General features: G+C 44.3%; 1 protein-coding gene across 1 annotated transcript in view; it reads right to left on the bottom strand.

The window, feature by feature from the left end:
• Abcc4 (ATP binding cassette subfamily C member 4) overlaps positions 1-22,153 on the bottom strand; it is a 227,867-nt gene that overhangs the window by 57,430 nt on the left and 148,284 nt on the right. The window contains exon 20 of the mRNA XM_028868209.2: positions 18,827-18,906. Within this exon, the coding sequence (XP_028724042.1) occupies positions 18,827-18,906 (80 nt within the window). The remainder of the gene's footprint in view (positions 1-18,826; positions 18,907-22,153) is intronic.

Here is a 22,153-nt window from a genome sequence, read left to right as displayed (position 1 = left end):
CCTTCAACTTGCAGATTACATTTTAAATTCAAGTTAAAAATAAAGTTATACAATGGTAAACATACTGAACAAAAAGACTGTCACTGCCACTGTGAACACTGAAGCTTTAATTCAAGGATTCTAAAGAAAAATATTTTATCCATAAATAAAAAATGAATAAAAAGGGTCAGAGGGCTGGAGAGATAGCTCAGGGTTAAAGCACTTCCTGCTCTCAAAGAGGACTGGAGTTTGGTTTCCAGAACCCTGAATGAGCCTCCTGCAACTCCAGCTCCAGGGGATCCAACGCCCCCTTCTGGCCTCCACACACACATGCACTCACATGTGCTCAGACACCCACAGAAACACATATACACAAAAACAAAAACAAAAAGTCTTCAAAAAAAGAAAAGCTTGGTCAAATTATCCAGGGGATAAACACAAATCAGTTTATACAAACCTAAAAGCAGCTTCAGAAGGTAAAAGCAAAATTTGACAGTCTTTAGAAGAAACAGACAAACCCAGTCCCACAGTACAAAATTAGACAAATTACTTCAACAATTGATAAAATAAACTAACAACAACAAAAATCAACAGTAATATAAGAGTTTGCGATGAGCAAAAAATCACATGATGACCAATGGCTATGATGCCATGGCCAATTCTTTTCAAGTACAAATCTGCCAAGCCATGAAGCACGTACGTATTCACAGACCTCAATGACCAAAGCGCAGAACTTGACTTTCTATCTTCAGATCTAGTTTTTGGTTATTTAGAGTACCTCAAATTTCATCCCTTAAAAAGACTCTGTACTGGGAAATATCCTTCCCACACCTGAGAGAAAGTGTTCCTGTTAACCAGTTGATGCTGAAGTATGTCATGACCATGACATAGAAACAATAACATTCCTTTTGCCTTGAAAATAAATTCAGCCTTGTTTCTCATCATCTACAGTTTCTGTCTTCCCCCCAATCACCCTCCACACTCCTCTCCTTAGATCCATCTCACATGGTGACTTACAACTGGGCCTTGGAAAGTTGAGAGTTATAGGCAAAAGCAGCGAGAAAACGCCATGGAACTGGCAGTGTGCATTAGGTAAGAAGCCAGAGCATCTGCTTCAGAGCAGGGGGAGGAAGCAGAGCCACGGGGAGAAGGAAGGCTATCAGGCCACCAGCTGACGAGGAAGAGCCGCTGGAACCTGGACTGACTTCAACAGACTCACAATAACACAAAAACAGGGCAGCCATCAGGAAATCCCACTGCACACCTCTAAATAACACCAGCTTTACGAAAACATGGTAACATGAGAGTTCTTTGAAAAGAAGATGAAAATCAGGCACTACCAAGACCTGAAAGTTGCAACAATGCTATGATTGGAGGTAAATGCATAGCTTTAACCTTTTTTATTTTTATTTTTTAAATAAAAAAGAACTCTAAATACCAAAAACTAGATCTTAAGATAGAAAAGAGGGTGGGGTGATGGTCCAGTGGTTAAGAGCACCTTACTGCTTTCAGAGGACCATGGTCCAATTCCCAACACCCACAGGGTAGCTCACCACCATGCCTAACTCCAGTTCCAGGGCATGTGACACCTACTTCTGACCTCTTCATGGGTCAAGAACACAACCGGTGTGCATACATACATGTAGGCAAGACATTCATACACATAAGATAAAGACAAATACAGTTATTTTAAAAGAAGCTATGAAGACAAATAAGCAGCAGCAACAACAGAAACAGGAAAAAGAAAACAAAACACCGGACAGGCCACTTGAGGCTGCAATGAGAGGTTATAAAAACAATAACAAAAAGACCGAAAAATAACGGCAGGAGAGAATGGTAAAATTTTTATGAGATAGAAAAAAGGGAACAAAACAAAACTTGGGTCTTTCAAGACACTAACGAAATTAGTCAGCTTCAAGGCTGATCAAGACAGAAGGAAACTGCCATGATCGTGTATTGCAAAAGGCATCACAGGCATTAAAAAGGGGGTGGTCAGATGCTCAGGGTTAGCATGTTTGATGTAAAGGCCTAATGCCTTGAGAAACAGTGGCTAGAGGTCATGCTGAAAGAAATAGCAATCTAAGTAATTCTATTTCAATTTGAGAATCAGAATTCATAGTTTGAAAGGAATTTTGTGACAGACTCTAAGTCCTGGGCTTAGATTGCTTTCACTGGTGAATTCTACGAAACAAGTCAGAAAGGAAAAAATGCCATTGTTACTAAATTCTTGGTTTTCTTTTAGAAAAGAAGTTTGACAGCTGGGCATAGTGGTACAGTCTTTTAATCCCAATACTCAGAAGGCTGAGGCAGGGGGACCTCTGTGAGTTCCAGGCCAGCCAGGTCTACAGAGTGAGTTCAGGACAGCCAGATCTACATAGTGAGGCCCTGCTTAAACCGCTTGCCCCTCACAAGAAAAAGAGAAAAGAAAGGAAAAAAAGCAAAGAGGGGTGTAGAGAAATACAACCAGTTCAAGACAAACACTTTGAGAAGATTCATTTCTAGCCATTGGCCTCTGTGACTGGGGCTTGTGAGGCAAGCTTGGGATCTGTACAGCAGGCTGTCTGGAAGGTGAGAGAACTTGTTATCCACAGCCAGGGTTCTTCTGCCTATGCTCTTAAGGCTTTTAATTCCTAGAATCAAGTTGGCTAAGACGACCTGATATGATCTCCTTTACGAGAAGCCAACCAATTATAAGCAGTAATCATATTTTCAAAATACCTTTCAACCAACACCTTGGTTTCTGTTTGAGTAAATGATTTGGACTGGGAACCTTGATCCAGCCGAGATGACACATAAAACTATCACAGAGCAGAAGTCCCTTGCTAACTCTTTTCTTTTTATGAGGTCAGTATGATTCTAACACCACTTGGTTATAAAATATTACAACAGATGCAAAGTATAAACCCAAGTCTTTGCTGAACAACAGATATAAGGTTAAGGTAAGCCATGATATACCTGAGTGGCTTCCAGAGTAAGGAGAACTGCCATGACTATCGGAAGAAACTCAAAATTCAACATCTATTCTTGATTTAAAATAGTTTATACTTTTATCAAATTAAGAAATGAGTCTTTCCCAGTCTGACAACAGGTATCTATTTCAACACAAAACAACCCCCACCACAACATATAACTATAACTAACATCCCTATCAATTAAAAAACACTAAAAAAATCTCTCTAAGAGTGTAAAAAGGTCTAATCCTGTTTGGGGGTTAAATGATCCTTTCACAGAGGTCACATATCAGATATCCTGCATATCAGATATTTACATTACAATTCGTAACAGTAGCAAAATTTCAGTTGTGAAGTAGCAACAAAATAATTTTATGGTTTTGGGGACACTACAGTATGAGCTGTATTAAAGGGTCTCGGAGTTAGGAAGGTTGAGAACCAGTGGTCTAATTGATTCTACTCAGCACTATGTTAGAAGCTCTAGCCACAGCAATAAGTAAAGAAAAGTTATAAGTATCAAAAAGGGTAAAAATAAAACTCATTACACACACACACACACACACACACACACACACACACACACACACACATTTTGGAGACAAGGTTTAGACTATAATTCTCTATATAGAGCAGGCTGACCTTGAACTCCACAGAGATCCACCTGCCTCTGCCTCCTGAGTGCTGGGATTAAGGTGAGTCTCATCTATCACCACATTCATCAAAAGATTATTTTTTTTTAATTGCAGAAAATGCAAAGTGAAGTTAGGATCAATGATATGTTAGCAATATATATATAAATCTGCTATCTCTAGGTGCTAGCAATAAACAACTGAAAACTACTTAAAACCACCTCATGAACAGAAACAGAAAACACCACACACAGGAATACATGTGACCAAAGGAATACAAGTGGTCTCTACTGAAAATTATAAAACACGTCCGAGAAAGTTAAAGGAGACCTAAACCAGTGCACAGACACGCCATATCAGGTCCACGCTGACAGCAGAAAGACTGGATCTATTTATTACTTAAGGACAATATTAACCAAAATAAGTCAGACTTTATAAAAAGAAACTGAAAAGGTGAATTTAAAACTATAAAGACTGAAAATGCGCAGACAATCTTGACACAGAAGAGCGGAGTGAGAGGGGACCAACAGCGACAGGTTTCGGTCTCTCCGAAGATCGGAATCCAGGCCACTGTGGCAGCCGTGAAAGGATCGATCGGTGTGGGGGAGTGCGGACAGGACAGGCTCAAACGCAGTCGCCGAGACGTCGCGACAACTGGATGCACACGCGTCTCAGCACACAGGGGTGAATGGCAGAGAAGAAATGAACCTCAGCCAACAAGACACCCAAACCACCTCAGGCCACACGAAGCTCTTGAGAACGAAGGAGAGAGATTAAAAGGTCCTGCTGCTGTGGCGGGCACGGCTGCAATCCCAGCACCCGAAAGACAGAGACGTGTGGCGAGGCCAGCTTAGTCTGGACAGCAAGTTCCAGGACAATCAGCGCCACACAGTGAGGCCCTCTGTGAACAAACACACAAGCAAACAAAGGCAAAGAGGTAGCTAGGGCAGTAAGGTGTCTGCCATGCTGGCGTAAGGGCGTGAGTTCAATCCCCCAGAACCCACATAAAAAGCTGGCCATAGTGGTGTGTGCATCTAATCGCAGTGCCTGGGACAGCGGGACAGGAGGATTGGTTGAGAGACCTTCTGGCCAGTCAGTCTAGCTGAAGTGCAGAGCTCTAGGCTCAGGGTGCACGAATATGCTATGCAGGGTGAGGGCTGCAGTTTGAATCCCCAAGTAAATGCTAGGTGTGTGTGTGGCAGTCAGACTGTAATTCTAGCATGTTGGGGGTTTGACACAGGAAATCCCCAGGAGAAGTTGGCTAGCTAGACCAGCTGAGGAGGTGCATTCTGGGTTCAGTTAACAGACCCTTTCTCAATGTATAAAACACAGAGCAATCAAAGGAGGCACCTGACATCAGCCTCTGGTCTCTATATGCATGTGTGCACATATATGCACACATGTACACTCATCTGAATACACACACATGCACATTACATATGAACACTTATGCCAAAGAGGGGTGGCAGTGACTGAGAAACACACTCAACATCTACTCTGGCCTCCATATTCATGCTTACACACATGGATGCACACCCACATGAATGTGAGCACAGACATAAACATACACATAAAAATAAAGGCTCTTCATACTCCTTACCACATGCAAAGATGTCTTAGGACACACAAAAAAAGAACCATGAAATACACTAAAAAGAAAAGAGCTTATTATTAGACTTCATCAAAATTAAAGCCCACTGCCCCAAAGATATTGTTAAAAAAATAAAAAAGAAAATCACAAATTGGAAAACAGTAAGAAATTATTAGAATTAAATATATACAATATTCCAATAAATTAACCATAACAAGATTTTAAGAATAAATTTATGAAAAATAAGCAAGAGATTTGAGCCCCAAAATCTCACATACAAAAAGTTCTAAGTGGCCGATAAATGTGTACCAAAAGAGCTCAGTATTGTTAATCATCATGAGGTAAAATTACAGTGAGATCAGCCATGCCTACCATAAAGGCTAAAATCAAAACACCTGGCAACACCAAACCACTATGAACACCAAAGGCAGAGCAGCCGAGGTCCCCGTGTGTTACCCGTGGGTGAGCAAAATGGCACAACCATTTTGAAAACTTCTTGGTAGTTTTTTCTTTTTTTGGGGGGGGGGGCATATACCTACCTGATAACACAGAAATTCCACTCAAGGTATTTTATCTCAAAGGAATGAGAATATATGTGCCCATAAATACTGATACAAGAAGAGTTGAGTTGCTCTTAAAACTTGACAACAACCCAAACGTCCATCAATCAACAGATGAATAAGATGTGTTATCTTCCAACTTAGGGATATCATTCAGGGGGAGAGGGTGGGAAGAAGACAGATGGGATAGAGAGAATGAATGAATGAACTAAATTAATCACTGAAACACTCAAGGAACGAAGAACTTGATAGCAAAGTAATTCAGCCACAGAAATCTACCCACTGCACTGATTCCATGTCTTTAGCACAAGAATAGGAAACTAATGTGTGCTGTCCGAAACCCGAGGGTGGTGTGGGACAGATGCCGGTTACAGAGGGGTGAACAAAACTGATCAGGGTGCTGGGAACTCTCTACTCTCCTAAGAGGTGGGGTTATAGAGACATACATGACTATTAAAACCTGTGAGCTAAAGGGGAATGCTTATTTTATTGTAGGCAAACTACATCTAGGTAAGAATACTGTCAGGGCCAGAAAGAAACGGACACCACCAGAATTCCATTCCCAAGTATGCGTGGGAATGTGCTGGGAAATGCACAGTCACAGGGCCAAGAATGATTTATTTTGGTTGCATCGAGAGTGAGGAAGAGGACCCAGTTTGAAGACTAAAAAAAAAAAAAAAATCAATGTGATCTCCAAACAAACTTAGCTCCTGAGCACTGGGAGATAATTCTCTGAGTCTGAATCTTGCACCTCAGGCAGAAGCTGTACCATCTGCTTCAAGACTGATTTCAGACACCCAGCAAACACCCATCAGAAGCCAGAGAGAGGACTGAGTTATGAAGCAAATTATGAAATTCTGAATCAGAAGCTAGAAGACAGTATTCATGATGGTGAACTATGTTCCAGATGGAATTAAAAAGACACGTCATACATTCAATGGAAAGAGCTGGGGCCAGTGAGGCAGCTCACGTGGCCAACCCCGCCAACCCGAGTTAAACCTTGGGACATATGTGGTAGAGGGGAGAGCCGACTCCCAGGAGTCCTCTGGTCAATGCACTGGAGCAGAGACAAACATTCAATAAGTAAGGATAAAAGATTGTAAAACAGAAAGTATGGTTTTAATAAAATGGAAGCAAGTTCACTAGCCTTTTCTTATTCATCTCATGGTGAGAATTCACCAGAAAAATAGACAAATACGAATACAAGCAAGAACAGTAGTATATAGAGACCTGTAAGGCCCCCCATTTACATGAGTAAATATGTAGCCATTTTCCTCTCCACACTTCACGATTGTCTAGGATGGCTGAGGGTATAAGACCCCAAGAGGAGAGGGCACAGTGAATGACCTCTACTGTTTGATCACACACACCATCCAGCAACATTGGGGTGCGAAGTTCTGTGCTCTTGTAGAATACCACCAGGCTTGATAAGAATGAGACAGACCCTTTAGTTTTTTGTTCTTAATCACCTTTTTATTAAACTATGACTGTTATCACTAGAGCTCACATGCTGGGACAAATTGGAACATCAATTGCCAACCTACAAGCCTGTGAGGATCCCTAGGGATTGTCATCACACGACCAAGTGTGCTAACCACCTGACTGGCAAAACCCAACCATCTCCTCTTACGTTCAGAAAAGAAAGGTCCAAGTGAATCCTACCACCCCCGGGTCAAGTGTCGGTCAATATTTCCAGTAGCCTCTACGGTCAACTCAGCTCTCTACAACCAGGGGACCCACTTCAACCAGGCAGCTGGTACCAGCATTATCTCTGAGGCTGGCACTTTCCCAGATGATTCCCTCCTTGCCAACGCACCGAGTAAAAACTCTTTTGTTGGTTTCTGAAAGCATGAAAAACACCGTTGATTCGGTTAAAATGGATGAGTTTACTCCTAAAGACAGAGAGCTTTGAAAATGAGGGCAAAGCAACCTAACTAACACTGTCCTTTGTCTGAGGGGATTTGAAGGTGGGAGTGGGGGGCAGGGGTGAACAAACCGTAGAAATCTCCAAATGACAAAGTCATTGTTCGCTGTGCTTCGTACACACTTTCCCTGACATCCCCACACAAAGCCATGCAAGGGTCAGTGGGACCGAGACAAGTCCGGGCAGTTCCACCCTTGTGCTTCTATAAAGGACGGTGACCCAACCCATTATCCCCGAGTCTTAGGCCGGCTTTGTTCCCCGTATCCAGATGCAGCAGCTTTTCTCCCCCTCCCTCCTCTCCCCACTCCAGGAAGAAGTGACTGAGGATGCCTCCTTCACATCTCCTTTGGCTTGGCGTTTCCACTTCATAAAGCGGCAGTCAATGTGTTTTGTGTGCAGGGAGGAGGGGATGACATGTTCAGTGGTGGTCCCACTGCTGCCTGCATTGGTGGCTCAAGTAGCCTAGGATTAGCCCTTTGTGTGCCGTGAAAGGATATGAAAAGTCAGTTATTTAGGCTCAGTCAAGCTGCTGGCCTTTTTTTTTTTTTTTTGGATGAGGGGTGTGAGGTGAGGAAGAAGAAAGGTTTTGCAAGGCAGTTCTCCCAAATTGGCGACAGCGTTTTGCAGAAGGCAGCTGCATGCAAGTTTGCACCCTCAGAGAAATCCCCCACCCCTCCCAAGGCCCACTAACATGCCCACTGCGATTCCTGCCTCGTAACTTCATTTTCAGTTGTTCTGTTAGTAGGAAGACCCCTGGAAGTGAGGATGTTAGTTAGCTGCTAGAATTCCAGATAAGTGAGACGCATTACTCGGTGCTCCTGGGAACCACAGAGGCTTCAGAAATAGTATGGAAATTAGATTAATAGGAAATATTTACTGCTCAATGGTCTATTCTGAAAACAATGGATCCCGGTGGTGTGGTACTGAATGGAAAATAGCCATTAAAATCATCAGGGCCAACAAACCCAACATCTGGGATACAAGCTCACATGGTGGTACTTATGGGTTTGGTATGTGTCAGATAGTTATCTTAATGGAACACACGGAAAATAAGATGGTTACCATTATCAAACTATTTCTCTCACTTGGAAATAATGCTGGATTTTAAAAAGGATATTCTTCATAATTTGACAAATTTTGTTGAAATGTCACTGAGATGCAGCTCAGTGGTGGAGTAGTTCCCCAGCTCTGGGTTAGGTCTCCAGAACCTGGGGTGTGTGTGTGGGGGGGGGATTTAGCCGAACATGATGGGAAAGGCCTGCCTGTCACTCTATCGACATGAGACTCTGAGACAGGAAGGTCGTTTGAGCCCGGGAGTTCTGAGCCACCCTGTACAATATATTGGAACCTTACCTCTAAAACACAACTAAACTAAAGGAAGACAATTATATTGAAATGATGGCCATTTATCTTTACTGCAATCATTATGAAGTAGGTTTTTTCTTTCACCTTTTGTGAGGATGTATAGTATGTGGCTTTGTGAGGACAGAGGTGGTAAGCGGTAGAGTATGTGAATTAGAAAAGGAGGTTTCTTGGCTCCCAACTCTACCATACATGATACCTGAATCTTATACTTATCTACGTGCCACCCTGCTACCTACAGAGTCACACAGTAGCACACTCAACCCTCACACCATTGAAGCTTTTCCTGAAGAGCCAAACACACTGCCTGAAGTGGTCTTCAGGGCTCTGTGGCCACAAGTAGGAAGACACAAAAAAGAATACATGCATTCACTTTTGTTTTGTTTTTCAAGACAGGGTTTCTCTGCGTAGTTTTGCGCCTTTCCTGGAACTCACTTGGTAGCCCAGGCTGGCCTTGAACTCACAGAGATCCTCCTGGCTCTGCCTCCCGAGTGCTGGGATTAAAGGTGTGCACTACCACCGACTGGCTGCATGCATTCGCTTTCTAAACAGTCTATCTTCATCACCTAGAATTGAGAACAGCTCCAGTGTATCCAGCAACTATGATGTGACTAAACAAGACACTATCTGGTGGCCTCAGGGATGATCTTGGGGTAAGGGTTCAGCTCAGTTAGCAGAGCTGCCTACCTAGCATGCACAAAGCCCTAGGTTTGAATCCCAGCATTGTGTAATCTGTGAACCACCTAGTCCCAGGACTTAGGACCTGAAGACAAGAGGATCAGAAGTACAAGGTCATCCTTGGCTACACAGAGATTTCAAGGCCATCCTGGGGTACATGAGAAACTATTTTAAAAAGTCTTGTGATTGACATATACCTGTGGGATGGACTGCCCTGCAGGGCAGACTTTCCAGTCGGGAACAGGGTTTGTTTTAACCATGGCATTCTTATGTAGATGCACATGTGAGGGCATGTCCAAATCAGTGACCTCTCCAGCCTGCCTGTGCTGACATAATCCGATCCTTTGAGTGCTCCCTCCATCCTACCCACCACTACAAAGCTAAGGTCTCGCACTTGAGACACAAGTCTCTCCGAGATCTGGCCCCTCTGTACCCACCATCTTCGTCTCCTCTGATGTTTTAATCTCAATACTCTGTGCCATTATTCCATCCCATGGTCTCATTGCAAATATCCCATGCCCCGAGCTTCCTGTCACGTGTGCCTTCTCCACTTTCTGGGGTTCAGGGACAAAGCTTTGTCCAATTCCTCCAGGCAGGGCTACAGAAGAAACCCAGAAACTATGACCAAAGAATGTAGGTCAACTCAGAAATAACAAAATCCTGAAGCTTTGCTTTATTTTAAAACATGTACAGGCCTGGCCTAGAACTTGCTATCTACCTCAGGGTGGCCTTGAACTCACAGAGATCTGCTTGTTTCTGCCTTCTGAGTAGCCTTGTATATAATGGGTCTTCTACAACTCATAAGACCCCAGCAAGCTCTTTGTACAGGGTCTTCATGTATTCCTCCACTATAACCCTATTCACTATTCCCATCTGTGTTTTAAGTGAGAATGGCCCCCACAGGCTCATATATTTGAATGTGTGGTACCCAGATGGTGACTATTTAGGACAGACTGGGAGATGTGGTCTTGTTGGAGGAGGTGTGTCACTGGGGGGTTGGGATTTGAGGTTTCAAAATCCCATGCCAGGCCCAGTCTTTCTCTCTCCACCTCAACTTTCAGATCAGTTGGGAGCTCTCAGCTACTGCTCCAGCACCATGCCTGCTTGCCTGCCGCCATGCTTCCCGCCATGATGATCACGGACTCACCCTCTCAAACTGTAAGCAGGCCCCCAGTTAAATGCTTCCTTCTACACGTTGCCCTGGTCAGAGTTTCACCACTGCAACAGCACAGTAACTAAGACACCATTCAAACCTAATTTACAAGCAGGGGAAAAAAAAGAATATCTACTTGAGCATTTTGGGGGTTTGTGGTCAAAGTCTAGTAGTTAGGTAGTCAAGAGAGCCTTGAACTTGGAAAGCTACCTCCTTGGCCCCCCAAGGGCTGGGGTTTCGGGTGTGCACCACCACACCTAGTCCTAGTGAAGCCGTTACTGCGTCTTTCCAAAGCTTCCAACCTGTCAACTTACTCCTTACATCTTACCAGTTTGGATGGTAAGTATGTCATTATCAAGTTACAATGGCGAGCATCGTGAACACATTTAGTAAGACTCGTGGGGTGACTGTGGGACAGGGCGTCAGCCGTGGAAGGCAGAGCACTGACTAGCTCTGCAAGAGGAACAGAGAGCCATGAGACAGGAGGAGAGCGCACTGAGTGACCCAAACAGAAGCCCCAGCTAGACCGCTTATTAGCAAAGGTACAGAAACAACCAGAGGCAAAGGCTGGCACTCAGCTGTTCAACGGTGACTTTGCAGGTGATATCTCAACTTGTGGCTCCACTCAGACAGGCTGAGGCCTTGTTAGCAATGCCACTGCTCTTCCTCACTTCCCCCAGAACACAGAAAGTAGAGTCTCTTAGGAAAAAAACAACAAAACAAAACAAAACAGTGTCCAACACTCTGAGGTTTCCTCTGTGCACAGCGATGCCCCAGCACTGCTGAACACTAATGGAAAGAAGATTCATCTACTGCAACCTATTGAGTTCTTGGGTTCGGGGAGAAATCTTAGCTAAGTGCTGGAATCAGCTGAGATGTCTGCTGGGTTCAGAAGGCAGGGGTGGGTTGCGCCACACCCCACGGGGCTCAGACAGCGAAGCAGACCGAAGAGAGGACCAGTGACAGGGAGGTTTCCTGTGATCACGACATGCTCCATGCAATAACTCAGATTTCATTTAAGGGCATGAGAAGCTAGTAAACGAGAAGAAGTATCGGAACAAATTAGTAAGGAGTGGTAAAAATTAAAATGACTGAAGTTCATCCCATGTCAAGCCCAAGCAGAATCATCAAAAATTTAGTTACAACACACTTGGCACTCAGTGCATCCTTTAAAAAAAGCCAGAAGACTCCCCGCCAGCCTCCTGCATCTTCCTCGGTGAAGGGGAAGTGGTCATGAGGGGCTCTGGGCAGCGCATCCTCCCTCCACGTCACTCACAAGTCTACCTCCTTTGCTGGAATGGCCCCCCGCCTTGTTTTCAGGCCTTTCAGGGAAATGAGTCCTCAAACTTGTGTACCAGCTTTGAAATGATTTGGGCTCACAAGGGGAGGGGGCTCCCAGGGGCTTCAAGCTTTGCTCCCTGCTGGATTCAGGCCGTCCTCTCTGATCCCATTTTTGGGAGGAAGGAGGCAGCCGGCCACCCCCACCCCACACACCTGACTTTCACATGACCTTTCCCTGTAACACACCTCTTACTCTTCCGGCCAATCCTCCACCAAGACTAAAACGCTCAAGGGCCCAGGCCTGCACTCCAAACCGGACCCTCTCCTAACCGTATCAACTGCTCACGTGCTGTGCTCTACCGTCACCAGGGATCCCTGCATGAGGGAGGGCGCCACACCTTGGCATTTCACACGCCTGCCTTCCTGTGGCTCCCACAGCATCAATGTTCTCCCCTGTCGACTTTGTTTGGTTTTCTCTCTAAACATGGGAGCTTCACCTCACCCAAACTGCTTCCCTGACCCTGGGTGAGACTGGCCATCTTACCCAACTTCCCAGAAACAGCTACTACATGCTAAATGAAGGACATGCGCACACACACACCTCCACACCTACATCCACACTCACACACCACCATCACACTCATCCCTGTCCCTCTCTGAAACTCAGTGTTAGGGCCGGGGGGGGGGGGCGTGGTCGGCCTACAGGAATGGGAAATAGTCCATCCCCAAGTCATAGGCTTATATTAAAAAAGTTTTCCTTCTGGGAAAAAGCCAAGATATATTGTGAAGTAGTTACAAATAAAGTCACATAGCATCCTCCCATCAAATATTAAAAATTATTTCTTTTATTAAAGTTATTACTAAAAATAATGAGTTCTAACTATTTTAATTAAAATGGTACTAAAATTCCATTAATGGCATCTATTGGCATCTATTAATAATTTAGTAACGACTTTAAGAAAACGTAGGGTGGCGGGCTGGTGGTGAGAGGACTCTGAGGGTAAAGGCACTTGTCACCAAGCATGATGACCTGGATTTGGTCCCCAGGAACTGCACTGTAGAAGAAGAGAAATGACGCCCACAGGCTGTCCTCTGTCTTGTACATGGGATGCTTGAGAGAGCAAACACGCAGGAAGATAAAACGTGTATTAAAAAAGAACAAACTAAATTAATGCTACTGAAATTTGTGCTAATAATAAAAAATTTACAAGTCAATGACCTTGTAAATTTTTTATTATTAGCAAGTTTATTAAGGTACACAATATTTTGGGGAACACAATACCACCACATTTCCTCTCTTTTTGTCTAAAATTAAAGAAAGCTTATAACTAATACAAGAAAAACTATCCAATAAGTATATACAATATATACAGCCAAAAATTACATTAATGATGTCTAGTCCATTAACATTTGACAGATTCAGATAAAAACTCCATTATATATATTAACAATGTCCAGTCCAGTAACGTCTGATAAACTCAGACCAAAAAATTTTCATTACTTATCTTATTTAAAACAAGTAGTTCCTTTTTAAAAGTAGATTCCATAATCTCCCTTTTTATCTTATCATATCCATATTCTCTCTTTTTCCTTTTCATAATACATTCAATAGTCTACCTTTTGTCATCTTTATATCTTCCCCTTTTTCTTCGGTGTAATTTTGTGCTAGACTTAAAACTACAAGTCAATGACCTTGTTGTCTGTCTGTCTATCTATCTATCTATCTATCTATCTATCTATCTATCTATCTATCATCTATCTGTCTGTCTATCTATCTATCTATCTATCTATCTATCTATCCATCTATCTATCATCTATCTATCTAAGTACACACACACACACACACACACACACACACACACACACACACACACACACACGCGCGCGCGACTAGCTCACCAATACAATCATCTTCCAAAGGCCAATTCCTGCTCCAAGACTGTTGTCTCTCCTGATTTCTCATATCCGAGGGGCAGAGGATCAGATGGCACTGATATTTTAACTCCTATTTCTGCAACACCATCTAGCTTTAACTTACAGTAAACTATTCTGTCTTGATGAAGGACTTTTGAACAACACTTTTTACGCCGGAGAGATGCTGCCAGTCAGGCAATTCCAACATAACTTAATTTCCAATAAGTAGCTGTTATTTCCAATTATGTATTTATACTTTATTCAAAACACCCTTCAGTTCTGTTCTAACCCTTGCAACAGCTTGTCAGCTAAAAGTGTGTCTGTCTAGTCATTAATAATCCACATGTGTGCCCCAAGAGCCCAGTCTCCCAGACACCTCTTCTCACCCTGTTCCATTTATACTTCTCACAATGATGACTGGTAGCAAAGACGCAAACTTTGAAAATTGGCTGTGCCATCACATTGTGTCTCATCACTACAAACACCAATAGTCAATACTTTAAAACAAAACCCTGCCCACGTCCACATAAACCCAATCTTTTGTTGAAGCCCGAGGGACAAAATTAGACTTCTGTGTGGCCAGGAACTTTGGTCACAGTGTACGTAGAATTTCCTTCACTTGGTCATCCCATCGGTGGCATGGCAGATCTCTGCCCAGACTCCTGACTGGTTTCTTCAGAGCACAGGGACTCTAGGCACCCCGACACAAACCGAGGGTCCCATCCTCAGACCCGTCCCCTGGACTCCTCAGGATCACACTCAGTTGGAAACTCAAGTTCTGAGCTGACCTACAAAACCAGCTCAGCTGTCATCACCTTTCAGAAAAGGTGGGGAGGCACCCAGGGTTACACAGCTCCCAGGAATGACTCCAGTTACATTATTTACTTCTGCAGCCACCCGATCTTATTATCCAGAAAAGCGTGTGCAGATGCACATCCTCTATAGGGAAGAACTATGAGCCAGGCAGTCTCTATTGGAATCTTGCTCAGCTGTCTAGCACTCAACCATGGACTTCGGTTTCACTCTACGTGTGGGCACATACGCTGCCACATTCTCTCGAGCTACAGAGTGCTGGGTGATGCTCACTTCCTTGAACATCTGTAGGTACTGCCTCATCTCCAGCTGCATCTATCTCAACTGTTTTAGCTAAACTGAGCACAGGAGTATCCTGGGAAATTACCTGTACATAGGAGGAGCTCTAATTACCTCCAGGATCTGATGAAAGACATCAAGACCCAGAGCCTCCTGATGTCAGCAGCAGGGTTTGCTAAGGACATTAAGAACAAAGGCACACAGGAAGTTTGCCACTAAGGTCAATTTTGAAAGAAGCTAAGGAAACCCTTCAGGGGACCCAGTAAACTGGCTCAGGAGATGAGCAGGTAAACAAGACCTGAGGAAAATTGCAACCACCTCAGAGGTCCATGCAAGGCAGTGGATGCTACTGTTGAAGGGCAATAGTCTCTGACCTGAATAATCTCTGACCTGAATGGTTTATCTGACGGCTAATTCTCAGATTTCTGTTGCTATTGTTAAGTGCCCCCCCCCTTTTGTTTGTTTTGGTGGAACAGGAAATAGAACTCAGGGTCTCAGGAACGCATGGTCGGGAGGGCTATACTCTTAGTCCAAATGTTTAAAAATGTATTAAAGGACTGAGACAGAGTAGACAAAATGTTCTGAAAAGCAGCCCCCACATGTCCACCCACACCCCAGAAGCTCCAGTGTGAGGCCAGCCACAAGGTGAGCGAAGCTGGCTGTCATTCTGACCTTGCTGCCTTTAATTCCAGAGACTATTTAGAAATGTAAGGAGCAACCCCGGCCATCCGCCTCAGCTAGCAGAGCTAATAGGCTTCTAATTAATTTCCAGGAGATTGCTGTTATAACTAACAGGTTTTCAACATTTGGTTGATTGGGGAAAATGAATTGAATATAATGTATTTGATTTGGAAAATTAGTTTTCATTCTATGTGCTTACCATAATAGTGTTTATTTTAAGTTTACATGATTCCATTAAGAATCCCAGAACACCACTGGGCAGTTTTCGTACGGACAGAGTCCTATCTGGCTTAAAAAGGGGAAAAAAATCAATTTACATTTGGATTTTTGTTGGCCTTTCTTTGAGGGTAGGTTAAATTTATTTATTTTTTTTGTGGCTTTCATAAAAATCTTTGCTCGATCATATAGCAACAGGCACCAAATACTTCAAAAAGATCACAGCGATTCTTCACGAGAAGCCCAGGCCGTCATCAGATGCAAACCCTCCCCAGGAAGGCTGTGCCCGCACAGTGCCAAGGGGCAGCTCCAACCCTGTCACTAGGTTTCACTTGATTCCTCCTGACAACCATTTAAACAACGGATGTTGGGAAATGTCCCTCAAAGACCCAAAACAACGGCAGGGATCAGTGCCTTTATATTTAGCTAATACTATTTTTAAAAGGAGAAAATATTTCTTCCTGAAAGGATTACAGGAAGGTTTATTGGAGACACCTGCAGACAGTGAGTGACAACAGGTCTGTATGATAATTGATAACTGAGTTGTCCTTTATGTGAAACTCCTTTGGGAAGGACAACAGCATCAGGATTCACTTTTGGGGCAGAGTCTAGAAACTGGCTAATCAGCACCCAAAGTAGGAAACGGTGGTGAAGCGCAGCAAGCCTGTGAGCGGACGATGGATAAAGATCCTGCTCTATCTGGTTAAACTGAAGTACAACAGGAGGAGAATTTTCTCTCCTCACAATGCTGAGAATGTTTTATACTAACATCAAGAATATCCTGCCGGGCGGTGGTGGCGCACGCCTTTAATCCCAGCACTCGGGAGGCAGAGCCAGGCGGATCTCTGTGAGTTCGAGGCCAGCCTGGGCTACCAAGTGAGCTCCAGGAAAGGCGCAAAGCTACATAGAGAAACCCTGTCTCGAAAAACCAAAAAAAAAAAAAAAAGAATATCCAGCCACAAGCCATACAAAAACACACCAGGGATTCTTATTAGCAAGGCTCACTCTGCTAAACACACAGTGGGGCCAGCCACGGTTGTGGAGAAACAGAACCCCTGGAAAATTCTTTTTTTCTTTTTTCTTCTTTCTTTTTTTTGGGTTTTTTGTTTTTTTTGAGACAGGGTTTCTCTGTGTAGCTTTGCGCCTTTCCTGGAACTCACTTGGTAGTCCAGGCTGGCCTCAAACTCACAGAGATCCACCTGGCTCTGCCTCCCGAGTGCTGGGATTAAAGGCGTGCGCCACCACCGCCCAGCAGCAAATTCTTCTAGAAGTAATTAGTAATCTCTGTCAAGACATGTGCTTAAAGTTCTCTGTATTCTAAGGGGTGGGGGAAACAACTCTGTAGTGAAGGGCTGCTTCCAGGGGACAAGGAACACAGCTAAGTCCAGAAGGATACATTTTAAAAACAAGTTCACGGAAGCCAACGAGTCTGGCGTGGTTATCTGCAGTACAAAGACCCCACCTGTGAGCCCCGGTGGGCGGGAAGAGATGGCTCCACCTATGGGCCATGCTGTTTGCAGTCGATAGCCAGGGCTCTCTTTCCCTGTGACTAACAGAGATTCCAGCAATCACTGTAGCCTGCTGTTGGGTTGTTTGGTTTTTTGACACAGCCAGTTTCCCAAATTAAGTAATCCTTCAGTTCCTGAGACCAGTGACTACAGAAGAGAACCTGGGCTTGGACCTGAAGAAGGCTGAGCACAGGAGAAAAGAGGAAGGATCCAGCCAGACCTGGGCATAGCTGAAGACCCCACTGTGGCGTCTCCACCCCTAGCCTGCAGCTCGGCTGCTGGTGAGAACAGCTGTGAACGGGCGGTTAGGAGAGTGAAAGGGGCCAATCTCATGGCAAGGGAGCTGCAAGCAGCTGGGATCTTAACGTGTGCACGGCTTTTGATGGATGCATTTCTTCTCCAAAATAAACGCTCGGGGGAAAACAAAAAGATCCCCTGCCTGAGTCACTGCAAAGCAGACAGAATTAAAGGACAGGAGAAAGCAAAGCAAAAACAGATAAACCGCAGGCGCAACAACGCTGAATGAGGAGATGAGAGATGAGGTGACCTGACATGAGTCTTTTGGACCTCAAGTTCACAGACAAAACAACACGCAAAAAGAAGGCATTTCTGTGGGATTCCTCTTTAAAGACACCTTAAGACCGAGTAATCAATGTGTGAAAAGAAAAGTTGCCCAGGAAAACAAAAAAAGTCTTTTCTGAGAAGACTTTGATCCTGTACTCTATTATTGGCTTAAACATGCCCGCATTTAAAGCTTTGAATCTGCAATAACCGCTCTTCTATTGTCCTTGCTAACAAAGTATTATTTTCACCTTATTATTGCTAATCTGTTCTTTGTCAGTAACCACACCTGGTTTTACCCCACCCCCTCCAAAAAAAAAAAAAAAGGTGCAGTAAATATTTGCCCTTTGTGGCAATACAATGCATAATTTAGTTAATCTGGGCTATCTTTCCGTGAGAGGTGATTGTTTCTATATTATGAAATGTGTTCACAGTAAATCGGATCCAAGCCAGATCCCTGGGAGGCAGATGGAAAGCCACTTACCAGCATGTAGCTGCCATGAACCAACCCTGACACGAACGCACAGCCACTCCTACACACACTATCACTCACGCTAAGTTAGCCTCCGAATCTTAACCACACCTTCCTTCTACAAACACGGCCTTTTATAAGGTAACATTACACACCTCCGGCCCCACAGCCCCACAGCCACCCCCTTTCCCTCATGGAAAGGCCCTGGAAAAGAGAAAGAAAAAGACAGGTACTTCAGTTCTGCATCTGAGAGCGTGGTTATCACTCGACATACCTGGATGAAGTCTAGAAACGTCAGGGGAAGCAAGTCATCCATATGTCCGACGTCTTTGGAGAAACGATTTAAAATTCTTCCTGCAAACACAGGATATGAGAAATTACACATCTCCCCAGATAGACCCTTTAAGAGAAACAACTTGTAAACAAATCAAAACAATATTTTAAATGCATATGTATTTAATATGTTAGGCATTCATATGAAATAAGCTGATGTCAGTGGCAAAGAAAAAGAATATGGGATGATATCTAAAGAGAAATAAAAATACTACCAAATGGTGCTAGACAGAGAATTACAATGTGGCCCCCGATTTAAAAAAAAAAACATATATATGTGTACACACACGTACACACACACACACACACACACACACACACACACACACACACAGACGGGAAATGGGAAAAACTTGTGCCAGTGTTGGGATGATAGGGTTTTAGAATGTTCCTTCATTTTTAGATCAATCCAAGTACAAAGTAGGTAGATAAAAAAAAAAAAATGCCAAACACAGAAATTAATGAATTCCAATTGCTATATTAGTTTTCTTTAATCATGAGAATTAATTTTTCTAAATATAAATTGTAAGATCAGTGTTTTATTCCCCAAGGTTGGTTCATTGGATCTCACATGCCAGGAAAACTCAGAAGGCTTCTGAGTGAGAAGCAGCATTGTGGGTACAGAGCCAATGTCATTCATTCAGACAGCTACAGGCTTGAGCATCCAAGGAGATGAAAGGAAAGGTAGGCAGGAAACAGAAACAATACCCCACGATTAAAGATCAGTTCCTACCATCCACTGCATTTCCCGTGAAGAAGAACCCAAGATAATGGCATGCAGTGAAGGCTTCGGAAGGCACCAAAGCTGGTTTCTAGCAAGCAATTCTTATTTTGAATGATATAGTTTTAAAAACTGAAATACACAGAGATGGATGGATGGATGGATGGATGGATGGATGGATGGATGGATGGACGGATGGATGGACAGGTATAGAGACAGTCTATTTTGAGGCAGGCAACTCCCTGAGCTATTTTCTGGCTGGTGCTCAGGGAGGCCATGGTACAGATGTGACATGAGCCCCCCGGGGTACTCTAGTCAGCACTGGGATGGAGCATCCTTTCTGCAATCCTTCCAGAGCACCTGGCTCTACTCGGAAGCACAGGGTGTGCACATCAAAGGCAAGCAGGCCTCAGCTTCCCTGTCTCCGACTGAGTCCAGAAAGTGTCATCTCATGACATCTTTGGCAGACTCAGTGACAACTCTTCTGAGCTTCAATAACACCTCCTTTAGCAACTTGTCCTGAGGATTAGATGGCCCCATGAGTGTGAGAGAATCCTGTCACGATGCCAGGCACTTTTTAACAAGTGCCGGAAAGCAAACAAACAAAAAGGTGGAATGGTGACTTTTAGCTGGATTCTGAAGCATGCCGCCCGGAGACAAAGTTCAACTGTTAAAATGTGGATTCTGGTCCAATAGCTGCAGTGGAGTCTGAGAGTCTGAGGATCCCAAGGATGCCTTGTCCACCATTTCCTACAGCAGGCTTGGAGAGGGAAGAGACTGACCCATCCCAATCAGATACATCTGAGAAAACACTACAGTTAGATAGACACATTCCCCTATATAGTCTATGGGTTTTGTGGACTAGTTTTTAACTTCGCAAAGAAACGAGACTGAAAGAAGAAAAATACAGCTCCATGGGTAAGAGCATTTGCTCAGCAACTGTAAGGACCTGAACTGGAATCCCTGGCACCCAGGTAGAAAGCCAGGCACAGCTGCATGTGTCCTGAGAGGGGAGCCAGGTGGAAGACAGAAGCTAGAGGCCAGCCAGCTGAGGGTAAACCGCAATGTTCTGGTTCAATGAGAGACCCTCTCAGGACACTAATGCAGAGAGCGATAGAGGAAGACACCAGAGGCCTTGTTCCAGCTGCATCCCCACACTCACAACATGTACCACACACAAAGACATGCAAACCAAACTAAATGAAAATCATTAAATACACGATTAAAAGGGGGAAAGTTAGACTTTGAAAACATGGGCAAGAGTCAGACACACCAGATGTATGATTCAGCTTAAAAAAAAAATGTCAAAAGCAATATTGAAACTACCTTTTAAAAAGGACAAAATGGCTCACTAGAGGTGACTACTACATGAAAACCACCCCTTTACATTTTACCTGGTTCAAGAATCTTCAGGGCTGAGCTACCAAAGGGTAGCTATCAACAGAAAACACAGAGGGGATGCAAACCCCTGAGGAAAGGCCTCTCCACACAGCCAGGCCAGCCACCTCACTCTCATCCACCAATGAGAACAAGTTCCGCAGGGCAGGAGGGTTTCACAGCACCCTCCTCGCAGAAAGCACGCAAGAACAGTGTCTGCAGATTTTTCTGCCTTTTGAAATCAGGGCTGCGATGCTGAGAGTTCAAGGCCTCCCAGTCATGTGTTCAGAGGTCTCCAAATCAAACCCTTATGATGAGTTCCCGCCACACTCTGACTCGCCTCTTCATCCCAATGACATGTGGTCCCCACTGGAATGTGTCAGGGGAAGGGAGCAGCCGGGAGAGGGTTTCCCAGGAGCACACAGTCCTTTTTAAACTATTCTGTTAGAGACAGCTTGCCTGCTCACATTCCACTGAGCCTTGCCTTCCAGAACACCCAAATGCTACTGCCGCACACTCTGCCCTCAGCGCTGCTAATCTCTCTTGACATGGCGGCCTTCCATACACTCAATCACAGCCTTTCCAGACTTCTCAAAGAAGCCTGTTGACACCACAGGTTCCCTCACTGACCAGGTCCTCCCTTGGCCACTGCCTCCGACGGCCTCACCTGAGGCCAGCGTGCAGGATTCAAACCCACCCCCCAGGGGTTGCTTGCATGCCTCTGTGTGGAGTGGAACCCCACCCCCCACCCCCCACCCCCATTCTGCCCAGTCACCATTACAGAGGCCAGATAGCATGTTTGATATACATTAAAACACAGAACAAAATCAGACAAACCCCCTGCCTCAGCAGTTTTCTTCCTCTGTGGAGGCGTCTCTTCATCCTGGTATCTCCTTTGCTGTGCAAACAGTTCCAGGCACCCCGACCTGTCAGTTCTGTGTTACTTCTTGAGCGACTGCAGTTGTATCAGGGAGTCTGTATCTGGCCTACTCTCCTCCATCTGTTTTGGGTCTCACAGGAAGGACTTTACACTCTTTCTAATGTAGATATCCAGTTTTCCCAGCACCACCTTCCTCTAAAGCAGCTGTTCTCAACCTGTGGGTCACAACCCCTTTGGGGAGTCACACATCAGGTATTTACAGTATGATTCCTAACAGTAACAAATTATAA

Source organism: Peromyscus leucopus, chromosome 9, assembly GCF_004664715.2.
Source record: "Peromyscus leucopus breed LL Stock chromosome 9, UCI_PerLeu_2.1, whole genome shotgun sequence".
In the NCBI taxonomy this organism is placed as follows: Eukaryota; Metazoa; Chordata; class Mammalia; order Rodentia; family Cricetidae; genus Peromyscus; species Peromyscus leucopus.
The sequence above is the reverse complement of the archived record's forward strand: the minus strand, read 5'-3'. Positions and strand labels throughout refer to the sequence as shown.